Here is a 19977-nt window from a genome sequence, read left to right as displayed (position 1 = left end):
GGGATCTTATAGAGACGTATAAAATTATAAAAGGACTGGACAAGCTAGTTGCAGGAAAAAATTTCCCAATGTTGGGGGAAGTCCAGAACCAGAGGCCAAAGTCTAAAAATAAAGGGGAGGCCATTTAATTTAAAACTGAGGTGAGAAGAAATCTTTTCACCCAGAGAGTTGTGAATTTGTGGAATTCTCTGCCACAGAGAGCAGTGGAGACCAAATCACTGGATGAATTTAAAAGAGAGTTAGATAGAGCTCTTGGGGCTAGTGGAATCAAGGGATATGGGGAGAAGGCAGGCACGGGTTACTGATTGTGGACGATCAGCCATGATCACAATGAATGGCGGTGCTGGCTCGAAGGGGCGAATGGCCTCCCCCTACTCCCATTTTCTATGTTTCTATGTTTCTAAGAGTCTTTGTGTGGTTCAGGCGTCTCTTGCAGCCCGGGCCGGCTTCTTGATTTGGTTCCCCGATGTCTTTTGTGACAGTCTCATTCACTGCTTTTGTAAATCTGTTAGCCGTGTCATTAGCAACAGACAGTGAACATGTGAGCGCTTCCTCCCCCGTGTCCTTACACCGATGTCCTTCTCCGAACGATTAATTGAAGCTTTTAAGCTGCGAGCTTAAATGGGATTTGGCCAATTTTGACCCAGGCAAAACTGGTGCTCTGATGGGACTTTGAGATATCCGAGGACACACATTTAAAAAAAATAGTCGCCTGAAATGAATCAGTCATAAAAAGAATTCTAGACGATATTAGAATATCTTTTATGGTTTTTTTTTACTGCAGCAGTAAAGCTGTTTAATCTGAATGCCATTGAAATTTCAGAACATCATTATAGGCATTTGAGCATTAATATCCCACAGCATAATTTATGGACCGAGGAATTTAGGACAGAGAAATGTTTCAAGATACATGTCAACATTCTGCTATCAGCTGTGGATCAACAATTAAAGTTGACCATTAAATGCAGTGTGACACAAAATGCTGGAGTAACTCAGCGGGCCAGGCAACATCTCTGGAGAGAAGGGATGGGTGATGTCTCGGGTCGAGACCCTCCTTCAGACTCATCAGTCTTTGTTTTTGTACACGGGGAATGGTGGGCACCTGGAGCCCACTGCCAGGGGTGGGGGTGAAGCAGATAAGATCAGCATTTAAGATACAATGGGCATTTAAGAAGATTTTATGCAGGCTCGTTTTTGTTACACAGAGGGTACTGGGTGCCACTTAAAGGCAGACGAAATTAGTTGTAACGGCATCATATTCGGCATGGACATGTTGGGCTGAATGGCCTGTTCTTGTGATGTACGGCTCTGTGGTCTGTTACGTCTCACAAAGTAGGTTGAGATGGCACAGTGGCATAACCTGTAGAGCTTCTGCCTCGCAGCGCAAGAGAGCCGGGTTCAATCCTGACTTTGGGTGCTGACTGTGTGGAGTGTGCACATTGTCCCTGTGACCACGTGTAACTTGGTATCATCCTCAACGTGGTCATCGTGAGCCAGTGGACCTGTTCCTGTGCTGTACAGTTGTATATGCTATTTATTTCTGATGATAGACACAAAATGCTGGAGTAACTCAGCTAGATAGAGCTCTTAAGGATAACGGATTCAGAGGGTATGGGGAGAAGGCAGGAACGGGGTACTGATTGAAAATGATCAGCCATGATCACATTGAATGGCGGTGCTGGCTCGAAGGGCCGAATGGCCTCCTCCTGCACCTATTGTCTATTGTCCATTGGGTCAGGCAGCATCTCTGGAGAGAAGGAATGGGTGACGTTTTGGGGTCAAGACTCTTCTTCAGACTCATCAATCTGAAGAAGTGTTTCGACCCGAAACATCACCCATTCCTGCAGCATTTTTTGTCTACCTTTGATTTATACCAGCATCTGCAGTTTTTGTTCCTACACAATGCAGTGTGGAGTGTCACACTGCTAGTGGTGCTGTCTTTCAGATAGACCAAGATTTGCACCGTCTCTCTCGCTCAGAGATACAACGTAGAACAGAGCAGCACAAGGTCAAGCCCTTTGACCCAGAATGGCCACGCTGAACATGATGCGTCAGACAGTCATAGAATGATTCAGCATGGAAACAGGCCCTTCAGCCCAACTTACCCGCACCGGCCAACATGCCCCCAGCTACACGAGTCCCACCTGCCCGCGTTTAGTCCAAATCTCCAAACCTGTCCTATCCATGTACCTGTCTAACTGTTTCTTAAACGTTGGGATAGTCCCAGCCTCAACTACCTCCTCTGGCAGCTCGTTCCATACACCCACCAGCCTTTGTCCACGCAACACTAATAAACTATCCTCTCCTGCACTCAAACTCTGGCGCTCCAGAGAAAACAATCTGTCCAAACCTCAATCACAATCATGCAAAGGATTTTGAAGAGTTCACCAAGATAACTTGACCAATATTTATCCCTCAACTGATAAATGAAACAGTGTTTCTTTTATTATCACGTTGCTCATTGTGGGAACTGCTGCGTACAAATAACCCCCCCCATGATCCTGTTACAGCAGTTAGTCTGTTTAAGAATAAGGGGTAGGCCATTTAGAACGGAGATGAGGAAAAACTTTTTCACCCAGAGAGTTGTGAATCTGTGGAATTCTCTGCCTCAGAAGGCAGTGGAGGCCGATTCTCTGGATGCTTTCAAGTGAGAGTTAGATAGAGCTATTAAAGATAGCGGAGTCAGGGGGTATGGGGAGAAGGCAGGAACGGGGTGCTGATTGTGGATGATCAGCCAAGATCACAGTGAATGGAAGTGCTGGCTCGAAGGGCCGAATGGCCTCCTCCTGCATCAATTGTCTATTATCTATTGCCTCACAGGTCTTTTCTCTGAAGTAGTCCAGGACGCTCTTTAAGGCACTGCAAAGGTTGAAGTCCTTTCTTGCACTGATAAATAATCTCTGTCTAATGACTGTTACAGCTCTTTGGTGAGCCTACCACTTGCAATACTGTACATAGGAAAGAACTGCAGATGCTGGTTTAAATCAAAGGTAGACACAAAATGCTGGAGTAACTCAGCGGGACGGGCAGCATCTCTGGAGAGAAGGAATGGGTGACGTTTTGGCTCGAGACCCTTTCATCAGTCTGCAATTCTGGCCGCTGCGCTATAGTAAGGATGTGTTGAACTGTGGAGGCTGTGGAAAAGATTCACCCAGGATGTGGCTGGAACTTGAGGGTTTGGAGAGACTCGAAAGGGACCAACCCACACATCTACTTCCTTACAAGGCTTAGGAAGTTCGGGCATGCCCCCAACAACTCTCACCAACTCCCACAGATGCATCGTAGAAAGAATTTTATCGGGATGCATCGCAGCGCGGTTTGAGAACAGCTCCGTGCAAGACCACGAGAAATTGCAGAGAGTTGTGGACGCAGCCCAGACCATCACACAAACCAACCTCCCTTCCATTGACTCCATTTACACGTCACGCTGCCTCGGCAAGGCCAGCAGCATAATCAAGGACCAGTCGCACCCCGGCAACTCCCACTTCTATACCTTTTGACTGATGGGAGAGGGGAGAGGTGTTAAAACCTCCAGATTCAGGGACAATTTCTTCCCGGTTGTTATCAGGCAACTAAACCATCCCACCACAACCAGAGAGCAGCGCTGAACTACTATCTACCTCATTGGTGACCCTCAGACTATCCTTGATCGGACTTTGCTGGATTTACCTTGCACTAAACGTTATTCCCTTTGACTGTCATATGTTGAAAGACTGGAGCGACTGGGCTTGTATACACTGGAATTTAGAAGGATGAGAGGGGATGTTATCGAAACATATAAGATTATTAAGGGGTTGGACACGTTAGAGGCAGGAAACATGTTCCCAATGTTGGGGGAGTCCAGAACCAGGGGCCACAGTTTAAGAATAAGGGGTAGGCCATTTAGAACGGAGATGAGGAAAAACTTTTTCAGTCAGAGAGTTGTGAATCTGTGGAATTCTCTGCCTCAGAAGGCAGTGGAGGCCAATTCTCTGGATGCTTTCAAGAGCGAACTAGATAGAACTCTTAAAGATAGCGGCGTCAGGGGGTATGGGGAGAAGGCAGGAACGGGGTACTGATTGAGAATGATCAGTCAGCCATGATCACATTGAATGGCGGTGCTGGCTCGAAGGGCCGAATGGCCTCCTCCTGCACTTATTGCCTATTGTCTTATCATGTATCTCTACACTGTTAATGGATTGATTGTAATCATGTATTGTCTTTCTGCTGGTATACACAAAGTGCTGGAGTAACTCAGCGGGTCAGACAGGCAGCATCTCTGGAGAGAAGGAATGGGTGACGTTTCGGGTCGAGACCCTTCTTCTGACATCAGTGTGGACGTCACCCATTGTCTTTCTCCCGACTGGTTAACACTGTTTTCCCTGGAGCGAAGGAAGATGAGGGTCTCTACATTGACGAGGGACATGGAATAAGTGACAGTCTTTTCCTCAGGGTAAGGGAGTATAAAACCGATGGCAGAGTTTAGTTTAGAGATACAGCATTGAAACAGACCCTTGGCCCCAAGTGTGTAAATTGTGCATAGTGTGTGTAGGACGGTGTTGATGTGCGGGGATGTGTGGGGATCGCTGGTCGGTGCGGACTCGGTGGGCCGAAGGGCCTGTTTCCGCGCTGTATCTCTAAACTCTAAACTAGGGGTAATTTACAGAGGGACAATTAACCTACAAACCCGCATATCTTTGGGATGCGGGAGGAAATCGGAGCACCCGGAGGAAAACCCACACGGTCACAGGGAGAACGTTCAAACTCCGCACAGACAGCAACCAAGCTCAGGATCGAACCTGGGTCTCAGGCGCTGTGAGAAAGCAGCTCTACCAGCTGTGCCACTAGATTTAAGGTGAAAGGGGAATGGTTTAAAGGGCTCTTACAGAGCAAGTTTTTACACAGAGGCTGGTGGGTGATGGTATCTGTTGACAGAAGTGGTAGAAGAGGTGGTATAATTACAACATTTGAAAGACATTTGGACAGGTCCGTGGATAGAAAAGTTTTATCAATGACAATTCAATAGACAATAGACAATAGGTGCAGGAGTAGGCCATTCGGCCCTTCGAGCCAGCACCACCATTCAATGTGATCATGGCTGATCATTCTCAATCAGTACCCCATTCCTGCCTTCTCCCCATACCCCCTGACTCCGCTATCCTTAAGAGCTCTATCTAGCTCTCTCTTGAATGCATTCAGAGAATTGGCCTCCACTGCCTTCTGAGGCAGAGAATTCCACAGATTCACAACTCTCTGACTGAAAAGGTTTTTCCTCCTCTCCGTTCTAAATGGCCTACCCCTTATTCTTAAACTGTGGCCCCTGGTTCTGGACTCCCCCAACATTGGGAACATGTTTCCTGCCTCTAATGTGTCCAACCCCTTAATAATCTTATATGTTTCAATAAGATCCCCTCTCATCCTTCTAAATTCCAGTGTATACAAGCCCAGTCGCTCCAGTCTTTCAACATATGACAGTCCCGCCATTCCCACCAGGCCGATAGACCTGTTTTCGAGCAGCATATATCTATGATTGTATGGCCCATTGAGCCATAGCTGGTACAGCAGGTCAATGGATAATTTTAAGGCAGATATAGATATTTCTTGATTAGCCAAGGGGTGTCAGGGGTTATGGGGAGAAGGTAGGAGTATGCGGTTAATAGGGAAAGATAGATCAGCCATGATTGAATGGCGGAGTAGACTTGCTGGGCCGAATGGCCTAATTCTGCTCCTATCACTTATGAACTTAGCCAACTAAAGATCAGGTACCTACCCATCTCTGACAGCTTCCTTCTTCTCCAGGTCTTGAATGACATCCAGTAGAACCTTAATGGTTTGCTGGCTGGTCTGCAGGACATCCTCCATGTTCTGTAGTCTGGACTGGAGGGAAGTGATTTCATATTGAGTAGTCCGACCTGGCTTAGCCCCTGGGTTCCCTGCTCCACCGGCCGGCTCTGTCGCATTGGCCAGAGGGTTTCCGCCACTAAACACGAGTTCCGTTTGGACGTCGGTCTGCAGTGAGGGCCCCGAGTGACCGTCCTGGCAGGCACCTTCTCCCGAGCGGGCAGGAGACTTGTCGAGAGGCTGGGGTGGTTCGTTTTTGACATCGGCCGGTTGAGATTGGCCCGGTGCCGGAATGCAGAGCTGAGAATGGTCAGTTCGATGGGAGATGCCAGACTGTTTGGGGTTGAGCGGAGTTTTCAAGCAGGACTTGGGGAAGGTGCAAACTTGGTCCTTGGGGAGAGTGTGGTTGGGGTTCGTTGGACAAGGCTCCATCTTTCCATCGTCGGAAAGGTCTCCGTCCAAATCGTGCCGCGGTGCTTTTAGCTTGTGGCACGGTTTCTGGCTCAGTGAGCACATGTCCACATCATTGTCTTTGGATGATGGTGGACTCACCTTGGAGATCGAAGAGCAGGGTTTGGCGGAGAGGCTTCTCACGCCCTTCGTTGCACAGTGCTGCCCGGCTATAAATGCTTTGACGTCGCCCTCCAAGAGGGGACCTTGGACGGCCTTGGTAACGGTTGTGTCTTCAGCGCGATGGCATGCGGACGAACCGTTGGAGTTGGAGTCTTGGACCTTCTCTGATACCTTCTCGGAGACCTCCTCAGAGCAGGGCTTCTCGCAGACCTTCTCTCTATCTTGGGTGGAAAGGCAGGGTTCCCCATAGGATGTGGCCACTGCCTCCACCATCCTCCCATTGATTGCTGCTTCTTGCTGCTCCTTAACCCACCTTTCATGATCCTCTTCCTCCACCCCCTTCGCATCCTGGCCTTGCACCAGCTTGGCGGCTGGGGAGTGGTCGCCTGGAGGCTCCCCCCCTTCCTCCTTCTCGTCCTCGGCCCCCAGGTCGCTGACACTCTTGCTCCGGGCTCGGCAGGCGGGGAAGTGTTTCTGGAGGTTGGGCGAGGTCTGGATGGCGGTGCTCATGCAGGCTTTGCGCGGGATGGGGAGGGTGAGGGAGCAGGGCCGGGGCGGGTACCAGTTCCTCAGGGCCGGCATCCCTTGGTAATTGCCCTCGGGGGTCTTCCCCCCCACCGCCACCTCCTCAGGCCCGTCGGCCAAGTCCTTGAAGCGGACCTGCTGCGTCTTGTGGCGCCGGCGATGGTGAACCCTCTCGCCCTCCGTCGAGCGCCCGGGGTCACGCTTCAACAGCACCGACCTGACCGTCATGGCGGGCTCCGAGTTGGAGTGAGCGTTGGAAGCCAGTGGATGCTTGTTCTGCCGACTGACCATTATTCCCGCCTCCTCCCCTCCCCACCACCACCTCCTCCTTCACACGGCTTTGCGGGAGGGCGGTCGGCGCGTCGCCTTTTGTTTTTGTTTTGTATTCCTTTCCCCCGCGTTAGGCCTCAGAGGCCTTCACTTCGTCTCGCCTCACGGGCTGTGGGCGGGAAACGGGCCGGGCGGCGCACGGAGCCTCCCTGGACAAGACGCGGGGGAGGGGGAGGTTGTTGACGGCCCCGCAAAATGGCGGACGATGCTTCACCTCGAAGCGGCGGGAAGAGAGGATCACCACTGATGGAGACGAGGCCTTGGTGTCCGATGGCGCCTTCCACCGGGGAGAGGTGAGGTAAAAATAATTGACAGAGTAGAGGCTAAGGTGACGTAAACATTAAGATGAGGTGCAAACAAAATTAAGGTGAAGTGAAAGAAATTAAGGCAAGGTAAAATATATTAAGGAGAGGTAAAATATATTAAGGAGAGGTAAAATATATTAAGGAGAGGTAGAAAATAAGTCAAAGTGGAGTTAGAAAAGTCAATTGGGGTAAAATAAAGTCAGGGTGGGGTTAAAAAAGAGGGTGGGGTTAAAAAAATTTAAGGTGAGGTTAAAAGAAATCAAGGAGAGGTAAAAAAAAAAAAGGTTACAGAGACGTAAAAGAAATTAAGAGAGGTAGAAAATAAGTCAAAGTGGAGTTAGAAAATTCAGTTGGGGGTAAAATAAAGTTAGGGTGGGGTTAAAAAAAAGTCAAGGTAGGTTTAAAAAAGAGGGTGGGGTTAAAAAAAATGTAAGGTTAGGTAAAAGAAATTAAGGTGAGGTACAAAATAAGTCAAAATGGAGTTAGAAAAGTCAATTGGGGTAAAATAAAGTCAGGGTGGGGTTAAAAAAAAGAGTCAAGTAAGGGTTAAAAAAGTGGGTGGGGTTCAAAAAAATTTAAGGTGAGGTAAAAGAAATTTACGGTGAGGTACAAAAGGTTAAATAAACGTTAGGGTTAGAAAAAAAGTCAGAGTGGAGATTTTAAAAAAGTCGATTGGGGTTAAATAAAAGCGAGAGTGGGGTAAAATAAATCAGGAGGAGGTCAGTGCGAGGTAAAAATAAAAGATCAGAGTGGGGTGGAGTGGGGCGCTCCGTTCAGTCGTAATGTCCAACAGGCTCCCGCGTCAGGCCAGGAGTGAGGGGTTGTCCAACCCTGTCCTCTCGATGCACCACACCAGGCGCCGGGCCTGGGGGGCGGTGGGTGGTCCGGGGCACTGGCGGGCTGGAGTCCGGGTCTCGGGGTCGGCGTCGAACTGGCTGGGCGGGAGGCGCTGCTGTGTCATCTTCCCCTCCCTCCCGCCCCGCCCTGGTAACGCATCAAGGTCCTAAACCGGCTCCATGGCTCGGTCAGCGGGGCTCGAGGAGCGCCGTGCTCTTGCCTCCGTCCGCTCCGACCTCTCGGCTTCTCCTCCCTCTTCCTCCGACTCCTCGGGGCTGCCTCGTCAGGACCTGGACAGGGGGGGCGGGGATGGAGTGAGATGATAGACATTAGTACACCAGGGCCATGGAATCATAGCGCTGTACTGCACAGAAACTGGCCCTTCGGCCCACCTTGTCCATGCCAACCAACATACTAGTCCCATCTGCTAGTGTTTGGCCCTTAGCCCACTATCCATGCACCTGTCCAAGTGTTTAGTTTACTTTAGTTTAGAGATACAGTGCGGAAACAGGTCCTTTCGGCCCACCGGGTCCGTGCCGACCAGCGATCCCCGCACACTAACACCATCCTATACCAACTGGGGACAATTTGTTTACATTTACCAAGCCAACTAACCTACAAACCTGTACGTCTTTGGAATGTGGGAGGAAACCAAAGATCTCGGAGAAAACCCACGCATGTCACGGGGAGAACGTACAAACTCCATGCAGACAGCACCCACAGTCAGAATCGAACCCGGGTTTCCGGCGCTGTAAGGGAACAACTCTACCGCTGCGCCACTTAACCTCTCCCTATAGCTCACACCCTCTAGTCCTGGCAACATCCTCGTAAATCTTTCCTGAACCCTTTCAAGATTGACAATATCTTTCTTAGAACATGGTACCCAGAACAGAGCACAATTCACTTTACCCATGGCCCTCGTGATCTTAGTATTACCCAACATGGTCACTCCCAAGATACAGGGAAGACACAGAAAGCCTCTCCAACCTCACCCTATAGGTCATGATAAAGATGAAAGGGTCAATAGACAATAGGTGCAGGAGTAGGCCATTCGGCCCTTCGAGCCAGCACTGCCATTCACCGTGATCATGGCTGATCATCCACAATCAGTACCCCGTTCCTGCCTTCTCCCCATATCACTTGAATCCATAGAGTCATACAGCAGGGACACAGGCCACTAGGCCTAATTCATCCATGCCAACAAAGAGGTGGCATTTAATCTAGTCCCATTAGCCCGCGTTTAGCCCATAGCCCTTGAAGCTTTTCCTATCCACATATCTGACCAAGTGTCCTCTAATTGGGCGGCACGGTGGCGCAGCGGTAGAGTTGCTGCCTTACAGCGAATGCAGCGCCGGAGACCAGGGTTCGATCCCGACTACGGGCGCCGTCTGTACGGAGTTTGTACGTTCTCTCCCCGTGACCTGCGTGGGTTTTCTCTGAGATCTTCGGTTTCCTCCCACCCTCCAAAGACGTTCAGGTCATAGAGTCATAGATTGATACAGTGTGGAAACAGGTCCTTCAGCCCAACTCGCCCGCACCGGCCAATAATGTCCTAGCTACACTAGTCCCACTTGCCTGGGCTTGGTCCATAACCCTCCAAACCTGTGCTATCCATGTACCTGTCCAACTGTTTCTTAAATGATGGGATAGTCCCAGCCTCAACTACCTCCTCTGGCAGCTTGTTCCATACACCCACCACAGGTTTGTAGGTTAATTGGCTTGGTAAATGTAAAATTGTCCCTAGTTGGTAGAGGATGGTGTTAACGTGTGGGGATCACTGGTAGGCGCGGACCTGGTGGGCCGAAAGGGCCTGTTTCCACACTGTATCTCTAAACTAAATTAATTGCTGTTAAAGTACCTGCCTCAATGACCTCCTCTGCCAGCTCATTCCATACACCCACTCGCTGTGTGGAAAAGGTTGCCCCTCAGATTCCTATTGAATCTTTCCCCTCTCACCCAAAACCTATGGTTCTTGATTCCCCTACCCTGGGTAAAAGAGTCTGAGTTTAGGTTTTTGAGTTTGAGTTTATTGTCTAACAGGGTACAATGAAAAGCTTCCGCTGCGTTCTAACCAGTCAGCAGAAAGACAGTAGATGGTTACTATCAAGCCAATACATGATAAAGGGAATAACGTGAATAACGTTTTGTGCAAGGTAAAGTCTAGTAAAGTCTATCAAAGATAGTCCGAGGGTCTCCAATTAGGTGGATAGTAGTTCAGGATTGCTTATTTGGTGGTTGTGGTAGGATGGTTCAGACACCTGATAATGGCTGGGAAGAAACTGTCCCTGAATCTGGAGGTGTGTGTTTTCACACTTCTATACCGCTTGCCTGATGGGAGAGGGGAGAAGAGGGAGTGGCCGGGGTGCGACTGGTCCTTGATTGTGCTGCTGGCCTTGCCGGGGCAGCGTGAGGTGTAAATGGAGCCAATGGAAGGGAGGTTGGTTTGTGTGATGGTCTGGGCTGCGTACGCAATTCTCTGCAATTTCTTGCGCTCTTGGATGGAGCTCTGTGCATTTACCTTATCTATAGTGAATAGCCTTCATCTTCGAAGATAGAACAGTGCAGCAGAAGAACGGGTACTTTGGCCGACAGCACGTGCCGAACACTTCCAAGTGCTTATCTAAAACCCTCTGAAATGCCACTACCGTATCTGCCTCCCCCACCACCCTTGGCAATGTGTTCCAGGCCTCCATCAAGTCTCCACCTCAACCTCCAACGTTCCAGAGAAAACAGTCCGCATTTATCCATCAGGTAGATGCACAGAGTCTTTTACCCAGAGTAGGGGAATCGAGGGCCAGAGGACGTAGGTTCAAGATGAAGGGGAAAAGATTTAATAGGAATCCGAGGGGTAACTTTTTCACACAGAGGGTGGTGGGTGTATGGAACAAGCTGCCAGAGGAGGTAGTTGAGGCAGGGACTAAATCCCATCGTTTAAGAAACAGTTGGACATGCACATGGATAGGACAGGTTTGGAGGGTTATGGACCAAACGCAGGCAAGTAGAACTAGGGTAGCTGGGACATTGTTAGCCGGTGTGGACGAGTTGGGCCGAAGGGCCTGTTTCCACACTCTATCACTCTGTGACTCTATCCAACCTCTCCTTGTAGCTGAAACCCACTAGCGAAGGCAACAAGGAATTGCAAGGGTCTTGAGTGTTGCAACAAAATGGATAAACTCCTTGCGATGAGATTTTCAGGGAGTTTCTGCCAACAGGAGTTAATTGGTGAAAGGGATTTCAGTCAAACAGCTAATAAGACAAAGTCATAAAGCTGTTCTTGATCGCTCTAAATATGAGAAATAGAAACAGCAATAGACCACGTTAAGTCCGTTCTGCCGCTCAAAGACTTGAGTCAGAGAGCATGGAGTGCAAACAGGCCCTTAAGCTCACCAAGTTTATGACAGCCATCAAACACATTAAATAATAATAATGATAATAATGAATATGTTTATTGGCCAAGTATGTGCATATACAAGGAACGTGCTTTGGTGCATGACAACACAAACATACAGTTAACAATTAAGAATAAAGCATAAACACATCAAAACAATAAGGATACAACATCACGGTCTAAACATGTGGGTGAAAATAAACCAGAGCAAAAAAGAGACTACAGACTTTGATTATTGAGTAGAACTACCACTCGTGGGAAAAAAAGCTGGTTTTATGTCTGGCTGTGGCTGCTTTGACAGTCCGGAGTCGCCTTCCAGAGGGAAGTGCTTCAAAGAGTTTGTGGCCAGGGTGAGAGGGGTCAGAGATGATCTTGCCCGCTCGCTTCCTTGCCCTTGCAGTGTACAGTTCGTCAATGGGGGGGGAAGGTTGCAGCCAACAACCTTCTCAGCTGTGTAAAGAAAGACCCAAACTGCTGGAGTAAGTCAACGGTTCAGTCGTCACCTCTGGAGAACATGGAAAGGTGAAGTTTCGATCCAGGCAGCATCTCTGGAGAACATGGCTGGGGAAAGTTTTGGGTTGGTACCCTTATTTAGACTGATTGTGGTGGGGGGCTGGGGGAGGAGAAAGCTGGAAGAGACGAGGGGGCAGTGCAAAGCTTGGCGACTGATAGGCTTCAAGAGGCAGATGGTTCGACAAAGGCCAGAGATGGAAAAGATGAAAGGTGTGAGATCAGGATAGAAGAGGTATGAATTGTGAAGCCAGAGGAGGGGAATGTACATGGAAGGGGCATGGGCGGGGGATAAATGGTGCGAGTCCGAGTGGGGACCAGGGAAGAGGTGGTACAAACAACAGAAGGACAAAAGCACTATATGCTGATCCCATTTTATTCAAGAAACGTAGAAAATAAGTGCAGGAGGAGGCCATTCGGCCCTTCCAGCCAGCACCGCCATTCATTGTGATCATGGCTGATCGTCCACAATCAGTAACCCGTGCCTGCCTTCTCCCCATATCCCTTGATTTCACTAGCCCCTAAATTCATCCAGTGAATTGGCCTCCACTGCCCTCTGTGGCAGAGAATTCCACAAATTCACAACTCTCTGGGTGAATTTTTTTTTTCTCACCTCAGTTTTAAATGGCCTCCCCTTTATAGACAAAAGACAATAGGTACAAGAGTAGGCCATTCGGCCCATTGAGCCAGCACCACCATTCAATGTGATCATGGCTGATCATTCTCAATCAGTACCCCGTTCCTGCCTTCTCCCCATATCCCCTGACTCCGCTATCCTTAAGAGCTCTATTTAGCTCTCTTTTGAATGCATTCAGAGAACTGGCCTCCACTGCCTTCTGAGGCAGAAAATTCCACAGATTTACAACTCTCTGACTGAAAACGTTTTTCCTCATCTCCGTTCTAAATGGCCTACCCCTTATTTTTAAACTGTGGTTCTATTCTTAGACTGTGTGGCCCCTGGTTCTGGACTCCCCCAACATTGGGAACATTTTTCCTGCATCCAGCTTGTCCAGTCCTTTTATAATTTTATACGTTTCTATAAGATCCCCTCTCATCCTTCAACCTATCAACCCTCCAGATTGAGATACCATCTAATTATAGTTCTGTAGGATGGCCCGTGTGGACAACAGGGTATTTCCCTGCCTGTCATTTCTAATGTGTGGGAGTTGATCTTCCCCTTCTGAAACAATTTTCAACTTAATGAGTCAGTCATAAGACCTACTTACTGACATTCTCTAAGCTAAGCAAAGGGAACTTGTTTTTTTAAAATTAATAATCAAAAATATTTATTAAAATATTAAAATATATACAATACAATAAAACCAAAACCAAAACAGAACCCACCAGCATAATACAAGACAAACAATAAACTATTATACAACTGTCTTACACTCCTTGTCCAGGATGCATCCAACCCCCTCGCGGTGCCCAACGGTCCCGGAAATCCCGCAGGGTGCCCGTGGACAGCGCGCGGTCCCTCTCCAACACCACCCAGTCAGTCAGAGAGTTGTAATACATTCAAGAGAGAGTTAGATAGAGCTCTTAAGGATAGCAGAGTCAGGGGGTATGTGGTGAAGGCAGGAACGGGGTACTGATTGAGAATGATCAGCCATGATAACATTGAATGGCGGTGCTGGCTCGAAGGGCCGAATGGCCTTCTCCTGCACCTATTTTCTATTGTCTATTGTCACCCGGGCGCGGACGGACGTAACCCCGGAAAAGGGGCAGGCAGCCGGCTCGGGCAGAGCCCTGTTCCGCCTGGCGCCGTGACTGGCGGATGGCCAGCTTGGCCAGGCCCAGGAGCAACCCGACCAGGACATCCTCGGCCCTACCCTCTCCCCTACGCACAGGGGCAATAGACAACAGACAATAGGTGCAGGAGTAGGCCATTCGGCCCTTAGTCAGCACCACCATTCAATGTGATCATGGCTGATCATTCTCAATCAGTACCCCGTTCCTGCCTTCTCCCCATACCCCCTGACTCCGCTATCCTTAAGAGCTATGTCTAGCTCTCTTTTGAACGCATCCAGAGAATTGGCCTCCACTGTCTTCTGAGGCAGAGAATTCCACAGATTCACAACTCTCTGACTGAAAAAGTTTTTCCTCATCTCCATTCTAAATGGCCTACCCCTTATTCTTAAACTGTGGTCCCTGGTTCTGGTCTCCCCCAACATTGGGAACATGTTTCCTGCCACTAATGTGTCCAACCCCTTAATAATCTTATATGTTTCGATAAGATTCCCTCTCATCCTTCTAAATTCCAGTGTAGACAAGCCCAGTCGCTCCAGTCTTTGAACATGCGACAGTCCGGCCATTCCGGGAATTAATCTAGTGAACCTACGCTGCACGCCCTCAATAGCAAGAACGTCCTTCCTCAAATTTGGAGACCAAAACTGCACACAGGGAACTTGTTGGTGTTGCTCCAACCAAAAGGCACCATTTAAAATGGCAACAAACTGTTTAATCAAACCCTGTCACAGAACAAAGAACAGTCCGACATTACAAAAAAGACCCAAACATGATATGAAGTTAAATGGATCTCATCTGCTTGTAGATGCTCCATGTTCCTGTATCCCTTGTAATTCCATGTGCCTATCCAAAAGCCTCTTAAACATCACAATTGTATCTACCTCCACCACATCCAGCCCCCCCACCACCCTCTGTGCAAAGAAACTTGCCCCCGCACGTCTCCATTAAGCTTTGCCCCTCTCGCCTTGTCGCTATGCCCTCTAGTCTTGGGCATTTCCACCATGGGGGAAAAAGGTCCTGGCTGTCTCTCTATGCCTCTCCTAATTTTGTACACTTGCATCACATCTCCCCTCAATTTCCGACACTCCAGAGAAAACAATCCAGGTCTACCCAACCTCTCCCTGTGGCTGAAACCATCTAATTCAGGCAGCACTGTGGTAAACCTCCTCTGCACCCTCTCCAAACCTCCACATCCTTCGTGTCATGGGGCACCCTGAACTGCATGCAATACTCCAAATAAGTATCAGTCCTTGTAAGCTTTGAACACTATAACGCTTCCATGAAATGAACAATTTTAAGTAGATGGCCACAAGATCGATGGTTTCTGTCGCGAAAATAGTGGCGGTTGTTTAGCAGAGCAAGACGTATTCCTTTGCACAACTCTGCGAAATAATCACAGAGAACAAGCAAACCTAATAACCTAAAATGGACATCAAATCGTTGGCTGAGTGATTGCACACCAACAAATGTTGTGCCCGGGCTGTCCAAGACAAGGCTTGGCGTGTGATCGCCTCGACTTTGAACCTGAAGGGTTTTGGTTGAAGTCCCATCTCGGAGAAATTTGGAGTCAAGAGTGTTTTAGTGCAACAATTTGAATGAAACTTGAGACTGCACACCGCAGGCGAATGGTGAGTAAGGTGCCATACTTGACTGGCCTCACAACGGGTATATATATGTATGTTCCCGAAATAGAAGCCAAAACGGTGCACAATAGCGCAACAATTTTAGGGGCACCTTACTCACCATTCCCATGCGTTGTGCAGTATCAAGTTCCGTTCAAATTGTTGCTCTATCGTGTACCGTTTCGGCTGTATTTTGGGAACATACATACATACATATACATACATATATATATATACACACCTCGTTGGGCCCAAACCTCTCCTGCATTGGTGCAGCACCCTCTCCTCCTTCCCTCCCCCTCCCCCCACTCCCTCCCCTCCCCCTCCACTCATCAACCCCCCTCCCTCCCCCCCCCCCCCCATACCTAGGAGATCAATTTAAACTTTAAAATGTGAATAACTTTAAAAATATAACACCGATTTCAACTAAACTTCTTCCATTAGCACCAAAAGGACGATGGTGAGTAAGGTGGGCCTAAAATTGTCGCACTATCGTGTACCGTTTTGGCTCTAGCTAAGGAACAAACAAACAAATAAACGAGAGTTTTAATATCTAGATACAAGATGAGATCGCCATTTTGAGATCTCCATTTTGATCTAATACTTCCGTGTGTACTTGACTGGCATCACAACGGGAACCTAACGGGTCCATGGGTCGTCCAGTATGTCACTGAAGTTCTTCTTTTCAGCAGCACAACAGGTTTGTAAAAAAGTTCAACAAATAAAAATTAAACCCAATTTTTTGTAAAAAAAAAATCAAAATAAACCCAAAAATCCTTAGAGCAGTCAAGCCAGTTCATCGCTTGGAAGTTAGTTGGAGTTCATAAGTCAAAGGAGCAGAATTAAGCAATTCGGCCCATCAACTCTACTACTCCATTTGGTCAGGCAGTATCTCAGGAGAGAAGGAATGGGTGATGTTTCGGGCTGAAGGGTCTCGACCTGAAACGTCACCCATTCCTTCTCTCCTGAGATGCTGCCTGACCTGCTGAGTTACTCCAGCATTTTGTGAATAAATACCTTTGATTTGTACCAGCATCTGCAGTTATTTTCTTATACTACTCCTCCATTTAATCTTGGCAGATCCATCTATCCCTCTCAGCCCCATTCTCCTGCCTTCTCGCTGTAACCTTTGACACTCTTACTGATCAAGAACCTACCGTATCAATCTCTACTTGAAAAATACCCAAAGACATGGCCTCCACGGGCATGTGTAGTAATGAATTCCTCAGATTCACCACCCTCGGCTGAAGAAATTCCTCCTCATCTCCTTTCAAAAGGCATCTAATTTTTATTATGAGGCTGTGCACTCTGGTCTTAGACTCTCCCAGCCGTGGAAACATCCTCTCCAAGTCCACTCTAGGCCTTTCATTATTCGTAGGGGGAATCTTATAGAAACTTACAAAATTCTTAAGGGGTTGGACAGGCTAGATGCAGGAAGATTGTTCCCGATGTTGGGGAAGTCCAGAACAAGGGGTCGCAGTTTAAGGATAAGGGGGAAGTCTTTTAGGACCGAGATGAGAACGTTTTTTTTTCACACAGAGAGTGGTGAATCTGTGGAATTCTCTGCCACAGAAGGTAGTTGAGGCCAGTTCATTGACTATATTTAAGAGGGAGTTAGATGTGGCCCTTGTGGCTAAAGGGATCAGGGGGTATGGAGAGAAGGCAGGTATGGGATACTGAGTTGGATGATCAGCCATGATCATATTGAATGGCGGTGCAGGCTCGAAGGGCCGAATGGCCTACTCCTGCACCTATTTTCTATGTTTCTATATTCTATGTAGCGTTCAATAGTCCGATGGTTGTTGGGAAGAAGATGTTCCTGAACCTAGCCTTTATAGTTTTCAGGCTCCTGTACCTTCTTCCAGATGGAATGAGCGCGTGGGCAGGATGGTGTGGGTATTTGATGACGCTGGGTTGCCTTTTTGAGGCAGTGCCTCTGAAAAAAAAATCCCTCTGATGGCGGGGAAGTCAGTAACTGTGATGGACCGACCGGATGTCATCATCATATTACAGCACAGGAACAGTTTTCTGAAGGAAGAACTGGTGTTTTGAAGCGGCCTGAGACCTTCCTATGGGGAATGGGCGGGAAATTTGAGGAAGGATATTCTTGCTATTGAGGGCAGCGTAGGTTTACTAGGTTAATTCCCGGAATGGCGGGACTGTCATATGTTGAAAGACTGGAGCGGCTAGGCTTGTATACACTGGAATTTAGAAGGATGAGAGGGGATCTTATCAAAACGTATAAGATTATTAAGGGGTTGGACACGTTAGAGGCAGGAAACATGTTCCCAATGTTGGGGGAGTCCAGAACCAGGGGCCACAGGTTAAGAATAAGGGGTAGGCCATTTAGAACGGAGATGAGGAAAAACTTTTTCAGTCAGAGAGTTGTGAATCTGTGGAATTCTCTGCCTCAGAAGGCAGTGGAGGCCAATTCTCTGGATGCATTCAAGAGAGAGCTGGATAGAGCTCTTAAGGATAACAGAGTCAGGGGGTATGGGGAGAAGGCAGGAACGGGGTACTGATTGAGAATGATCAGCCATGATCACATTGAATGGCGGTGCTGGCTCGAAGGGCCGAATGGCCTCCTCCTGCACCTAAAATTATTATTTTTTAAAGAAATCCACGGTAAAAACTTTCAAGGAAGAAGAAGGGTCTCGAAGCGTAACAAGCCAGTTGCATGTAGGCCATTATGACGGGGGGGGGGGGGGGGGGGGGGAGTTGGGTGTGGGAGCGGGGGGTCCTTCTGCAGTTGTGCGGGGCCCTGGTGGGACCGCGCCTGGAGTGCTGTGTGCGGTTTTGGTCTCCAAGTTTGAGGAGGGGACGTTCTTGCTGTTAGGGGGAGTGCAGCGTAGGTTCACTAGGTTGATTCCCGGAGTGGCGGGACTGTCGTATATGTTGAGGGGCTGGGGCGACTGGGCATGTATGCGCTGGAGTTTGGAGGGATGAGAGGGGATCTTGTTGAAACGTATGAGATTGTTAAGGGATTGGACGCGCTGGAGGCAGGAGACATGTTCCCAGTGTTGGGGGAGTCTGGAACTGGGAGCCACAGTTTGGGAATGGGGAGGGGGGGGGGGGTAGGCCATTTGGAACGGAGATGGGGAGGGGCTTTCCCCATATAGAGAGTTGTGGATCTGTGGGGTTCTCTGCCTCGGGGGGCAGTGGAGGCCAATTCTCTGGATGCTTTTGGTAGAGAGTTAGATGGACCTCTTAATGATAGCGGAGTCAGGGGGTATGGGGAGAGGGCAGGAACGGGGTACTGATTGTGGATGATCAGCCATGATCAGATTGAATGGCGCTGCTGGCTCGAAGGGCCGAATGGCCTACTCCTATTGTCTATTGTCTATTATCACCTATGAATTCCAGAGGTGCTGCCTGACACACTGAGTCACTGCAGCATTTTGTCTTCAGCGCAGGAACAAGCCCTTTACCGCACAATGTGCCGAGCTTGGTGCCAAGATAAACGAATCTCCGTCTGCATGTGATCCGTATTGTTCCATTTCCTGCATATTCATGTGCCTTCAAAAATCCTCTCAAACACCACTATTGAGTTACAGAGAGATACAGCACTAAAGCAGTCTATTAAACCCGTCAAGTCTGCACAGAACATCATCCACCATATTTCCCAATAATCCAACCTTAATCCCAATTCTTATTTAGAGATACAGCGCAGAAACAGGCCCATTTTCGGTCCCACCGGGTCCGCGCCGACCAGCGATCCCCGCACATTAACACACTATCCTACACCCACTAGGGACAATTTTTACATTTACACCAAGCCAATTAATCTACAAACCTGTACGTCTTTGGAGTGTGGGAGGAAACCGAAGATCACGGAGAAAACCCATGCAGGTCACGGGGAGAACGTACAAACTCCGTACAGACGGCGCCCGTAGTCGGGATGGAACCCGGGTCTCCGGCGCTGCATTCGCTGTAAGGCAACAACTCTACCGCTGCGCCACCGTGACCGTTTTCTTCTCATTGTTGACTGTGGGCAACGTAATTTCATCCAAAAAATTGTTTTTGGATGAAAAAATAGGTACTTTCTTATTATTATCATTATTATTATTATTATGTTCTGCCTCTCATCTGTCCACACAAGGGTAAATTTACAGCGGGCCAATTAACCATGTCTTTGCGAAGTGGAGGCACTTGGCGAATGGTGACACGGTGGTGCCGCTGCCTCCCAGAACCAGAGACTCGGGATTGATCCTTGCCTTGGGTGCTGTCTGTGAGGAGTTTGCAGGTTCCACCTGCGATTGCATGGGTTTCCTCCGGGTGCTCCGGTTTCCTCCCACATCCCAAAGACGTGCAGGTTTGT

General features: G+C 48.5%; 2 protein-coding genes across 4 annotated transcripts in view; one reads left to right on the top strand and one right to left on the bottom strand.

Moving 5' to 3' along the window:
- The window catches only part of LOC144598346 (dedicator of cytokinesis protein 2-like), an 894447-nt gene that overhangs the window by 444212 nt on the left and 430258 nt on the right, over positions 1-19977 (top strand). The gene's annotated exons all lie outside the window — the stretch shown is intronic.
- The window catches only part of LOC144597110 (INSYN2B protein-like), a 139186-nt gene that overhangs the window by 94945 nt on the left and 24264 nt on the right, over positions 1-19977 (bottom strand). For all 3 annotated transcript variants that reach the window (XR_013547700.1, XR_013547711.1, XM_078406096.1), the window contains exon 2: positions 5750-8680. Coding sequence is in view for 1 of the 3 variants with exons in the window: in XM_078406096.1 (XP_078262222.1) it covers positions 5750-7209 (1460 nt within the window). In the remaining 2 variants the exon portion in view is untranslated. The remainder of the gene's footprint in view (positions 1-5749; positions 8681-19977) is intronic.

This window comes from Rhinoraja longicauda, chromosome 1 (assembly GCF_053455715.1).
Source record: "Rhinoraja longicauda isolate Sanriku21f chromosome 1, sRhiLon1.1, whole genome shotgun sequence".
Lineage (NCBI taxonomy): Eukaryota > Metazoa > Chordata > Chondrichthyes > Rajiformes > Arhynchobatidae > Rhinoraja > Rhinoraja longicauda.
This window is presented reverse-complemented; position numbering and strand designations above follow the sequence as displayed.